At 47.4% G+C, this 4,976-nt stretch overlaps 1 protein-coding gene across 1 annotated transcript in view; it reads right to left on the bottom strand.

Annotated features, from left to right (window-relative positions):
• LOC105294626 (radial spoke head 10 homolog B) overlaps positions 1-4,976 on the bottom strand; it is a 32,093-nt gene that overhangs the window by 6,372 nt on the left and 20,745 nt on the right. The window contains exons 16-18 of the mRNA XM_023532772.1: positions 4,222-4,380; positions 2,718-2,834; positions 1,444-1,537 (exon numbers count right to left, since the gene is read on the bottom strand). Of these exons, the coding sequence (XP_023388540.1) occupies positions 1,444-1,537; positions 2,718-2,834; positions 4,222-4,380 (370 nt within the window). The remainder of the gene's footprint in view (positions 1-1,443; positions 1,538-2,717; positions 2,835-4,221; positions 4,381-4,976) is intronic.

Below are 4,976 nucleotides of genomic sequence, written 5' to 3'. Positions count from 1 at the left end.
GGATATTCACATGTAAAAGAATGAAATTGGACCCCATCTTACACCGCTCACAAAAAATTATCTTGAAATGGTTTAAAGATTTAAACATAAGACTGAAAACCATAAAAGTCCTAGAAGAAAACATAGGAATAAAAAGCTCCTTGACATGGGTCTTGGTGACGATATTTTGGATATGACACCTAAAGTACGAGCAACAAAATCAAAAACAGTTGGGACTCCATCAAACTCAAGAGCTTCCATATGGCAAAAGCAAGCAACAAAATGGAAAGACAACCTATGGAATAGGAAAAAGTATCTTCAGACCATGTATCTGATAAGGGTTTAATATCTAAAATATATTTTCATACGACTCAATAGAAAAAAATCCAATTAAAAAAATGGGCAAAGGATCCCAATAGACATTTTTCCAAAGAAGATATACAGATGGTCAACAGGTACATGAAAAAATGCTGAGCATCACTAATCACTAGGGAAATGCAAATCAAAACCACACTGCAGTATCACCTCATGCCTGTCAGAATGTCTGTCCTCAGAAAGACGAGAACAAATGCTGGTGACGATGAGGAGAAAAGTCTACCCTGGCACACTGCCAGTGGGAACGTAAATTAGTGCGGCCACAATGGAAAACATGGAGGGTCCTCGAAAATTAAAAAACAGAATTACCACGTGATCCAGCTATCCCACTTCTGGGTATTCATCCAGAGAAAAGGGAAACACAATGTCGAAGAGATGTCTGCACCCCTCCGGTCAGAGCTGCATTACCTACAGTAGCCAAGACATGGAGACAGCCTCAGGTCCATCCACGTGTGAATGGTTAAGGAGTCGTGTTAAGTACACACAATAGAATTCTGCCATAAAAGAGGAGGAAACCCTGCCATTTGCAACAACATGGACAGACCAGGGTATTATGCTAAGTGAATTAAGTCAGAGAAAGACAGTTACAATATCGTCTTATTTAGATGCGGAACCTTAAAAAATTCAAAAAGAAATCAGATTTGTGGTTATAAGAGGCAGGGGATGGACGAAAGGTACCATCTTATTTATAAGATCAGGAAGGACTAGGGATGGATGGAATGTACAGCACGACTATCCTTTAAAGGCTGTGTGGTTTCTATGAAAGGTGTTACGAGGACATCCTGAGTCCCCATCACACCACAGTCATTTCATGATGTATGTAAGTCAGATCACTGTGCTGCCCATCTTCAACTTACACAGCACTGTAAGTCACGTATAGCAGTAAAACTGGGAAAATGCCCAAAAAGCAAACCCACCTCAGTAAGGTCATACCTTGAAAGTGAATTCTGTCAAGCCAGGAGGCAGAATCGAAAGCAGCAGCCTAATTATATGTATATTTTTAAAAAGTTGGTTGTACATTTTTATAAACTTTGTCACTTATAGGCAACAGTTTGTAAAAATTAAAAGTCTTACAATTAAAATATTCACCTTTTTGTGATAAAAAAAAGGTCAGCCCCTTTCCTGAAGATTTAAAATTCATTTTGGCAATTCCTTCATCACTTAGCGACTTGCTGACCTGGGCCTTTTATGTTTAAAAAAAAAAAAAAAAAAAAAGCAAAACATTATTTATGCATCATTAGGGACTAAAACTAATTTTATATAAGTAATTAGAAAACTGTTAATGAGGCCATTTTCTTTAAGCTCATTTGACTTTTTAAACTGCATAAATATTGATATTTTTGCCATTAAGTTAATAAATAACAGTTATCTCTGCTGAAAGACTGCCCCCAAGAAACCAAAGATTTGAGAAAGTATTATTTACTTACATTCATATATTAATGGCTTTAATTACCATATATAAGCTGTTAACTCCCACATATGTCCCCAGCTAGATCTCACCTTTCAACTCCAGGCTTGTGTATCCAGCCGTGCCACTTGCTGTCACCACTGGTATGTCTCATCAGGCACCTTAAGCCTAACATGTCCCAAACCAACGCTTACTTTTGCCCCAGTCTTCCCTTTCGTAGTGAAAGGTAATTCTGTTCTAGTTCAGGCCAAAAATTTGGCATTGTCTTTGCCTTCTCTTTCCCTCCCAAATTCTACAGGCTTCAAAATAGCTTCCAATAATTCCAAAAGCTGCCTGACCTCTCTGCTCAGGGGGCCTCCCGCCTCCCCTGGAGTGAAAGCTGGGCCCTCCGTGAGGCCACGTCCCCTCCTGGCCTGGCCCCGCTGCCTCACCCAGCATGTCCTCCTGAGCCACTCAGGTGGGCCTCCCTCGCTGCTACCCCCTTTCAGCAACCCAAACCTGCCGCCTCGCCTCCCCTCCCAGGCCTTTGCATGGGACAGCCCTCCCCCAGGGGATGATACGGTGGCTCCCTCACTCCCTTCAGGTATGCGAAGTGTCACTTCATCGGAAGGCCCTCGCTAGCTGCTCCACACTGTCGCTCGGCCTCCCTGCCTGCCTTCTCACCCTAAGCACCAGGAAGCAGAGCGTGAAGGATGCGGTGCGTGCAGCCCCCCAAGGTGTGTGGGGTGCCAAGCGAGCTACTACTGCCTGGGAAGCTCATGCCACCTGCTGGACACCTGGAGGGTTCGCCATTCCTGCTGCTCACCCGCCGCCTGGCCCCTCACTGGAACTTCACGTCCACGGAGGACGGCCCTGTGCCCACTGCTGAGTCCCCAGCACACGGAGCGCTTGCCATGCAGCAGGCGCACAGTGGCCGCTGCAGCCACGCACTCGATGTGGTCCACTAAATACAAACCTCTGATTTCTTGATTTTGTTAAAATCAAACAAGAGTCCTAACTTGCTTGGCAATGACTTGGTGCTGTCACAGTGCACATCGGATCCCTGGCTTGTTGCTGTACTCGGACTCCTGTTCTGGATGTTCAAAGCGAAAATGAACACGTGAGAGACTTTCTGGTTTCCATGGAGATACACATGTATGCACATAGGGTTTTGATGAAGTATTACTTACAGTAAATACACACAAAGTGGCCTGTTTGATGAGTTTTGACCTCTACACCTGTGAAGGCATCGCCTAGGTAAACAAAACTTTCCTGTGCCCCGTGGTAACCCTCGTCCCCCAGCCCTAGGCTACCACTGTCTGCTTTGTCACCACAGGTCACTCTGCACTTTCTAGAATTGTATGTAATTGGAGTCACAACAGCATGTACCCTTTTTTGTCTGGCTTTTTTGGTTCATCCATGCTGCTGCACGCATCATGGGTCATTTCTCTGCTACGTCATACTCTGTGCTTGTGGGTATTATGATTTGCTTATCCTGGACATTGGGAATGCCACGTGGAAAACCAGAAGGAGATTTGATCAGACGGTTTCTGAGGACGGTCCCTAGACCAGAGCGTTCACACTCAGAGTCCATGGTGATGTCACCCATAAAATCACGGATAGATTTAAGGTGCACATTCATTTCCCTCAGAGCAGAGCCCCAGACTGTGGCCAGTGGCCAGGCTTCCCGGTGACCCAGAGGCCGTCGGTCGTACCCTCCAACTGGAGGGGGCCCCTCTGGCTGACGGCGTGGCCTGCAAGGTGCTGAAGGTGAACGCACAGCTGTCAGCACACGAGGAGCCCAAGGCGCAGCCCTGGTCCGTGGCGAGTGTCTCCGGAGCCCGGCAGAAGGCTCCTGTGCCTCTGAAGAATCTCCCAGCTGTGGGCTGCTGCTGGCCCCCACGACTCGCCCTTGTGGCTCCAAACGAATGGCTCAAAAATCAGAACTCCTTCGAGCCCACTGACCTGAGACCGCCCCCTGAAGCTGGTGCGTCTCAGTTTGCCTAGCAGCTGGATCCTGCAGTGAACCCCCGACACGGCGCTGGCTCCCCCAAGCTCTCGCGGCGAAGCCTCGTGGCTAGCCGGTGAGCAGGCCCTGTCCCCAGACCCCGCTAACATCTCGGGCACACTCGGCAGCTGTTCTTTGGCATCTTCACTCTGGGACAGGCTTTCCACCCTCGCGAACGCCAGATCATATAACAAAACATTCCCTAACAAAACATCTGGGGTGTTCCCAGCCTCGTGGTCCCCCCAGCGTGCTGCTAGGCACTCCGACCTTTATTACACTGTCTCCTCTACTGTGGCTCAGAGTCCCCTTCCTGGGTTGTGACCAGGAAGGACATTTTCCCTAACATAGAAAAGGAAAACAAAATGTGAAAAGTCCTTCTTCCCGAAGGGTTACAAAAGCCCGAGATACTTTTGATGGTGGTTTCACCAACGCACGATAAAACTGTGCTCTGTAAACTTTAAGATGTTGTTACCTGGTTCGTCGCCGTGGAGGTGTTTCCCTGTTTGTTTCCGGATAAGACATCACTTGGAAAATTTAAATAGGAGTTAGACGTTTGGTCAGTAACAGAGATGAACGCAAACCTTAAGAGAGCTTCAAAGAATTCCAGGAAAACCAGCTGAAAGGAAAGAAAACACAGTCATTGATTCTGGCACACCTCCAGCTCAGCACGCCGTCTCACTGATCGGTTCTGTTCTCCAGAGACTACTAACACCTCACACCAGTTTGCAGTAAAACCTACAGCATTTAAAAGATTTACCATGATATATGTCCCATCATTAGATTTGTAAGTCATTTTTCTATTTCGATGGAAATGTGTTATATTAGCTGATTGAGGATGGTCATTTTCCAAAGTGCTTCCTTTTTTTCTTGAATGGCTAGAAAAGTGGCACCTGTAAACCCAAGTGACAGGTGCAAGTGGTACCCACTCAGCAGCTGTGCCCCTTCCCCCCACCCTTGTGTCCCCGACACAGGCCTGGGGCGTACCTGCGTGTGGGGCGGGCTGGCTTAGACTGTGATCATCCACCTGTCCTGTCTATCCATCTGGAACCCAGGGCCCTTTCAGTCTGAGCCAGAACAGGCCCACTGACTTGACCAGAGGCTCCAGGCCAGCCTCGGCCTGCTTCCGGGGTCTGCTCAGCATCTCCGGCAGCGCCAGTGTCCCCCAGTCTAACAGCTTCCTGAGACCCACCAAAGATGGGTCTAGCTGGTAAAGTAAGACATTTTCCT

Source organism: Pteropus vampyrus, unplaced genomic scaffold (genome assembly GCF_000151845.1).
Source record: "Pteropus vampyrus isolate Shadow unplaced genomic scaffold, Pvam_2.0 Scaffold90, whole genome shotgun sequence".
NCBI lineage: Eukaryota > Metazoa > Chordata > Mammalia > Chiroptera > Pteropodidae > Pteropus > Pteropus vampyrus.
This window is presented reverse-complemented; position numbering and strand designations above follow the sequence as displayed.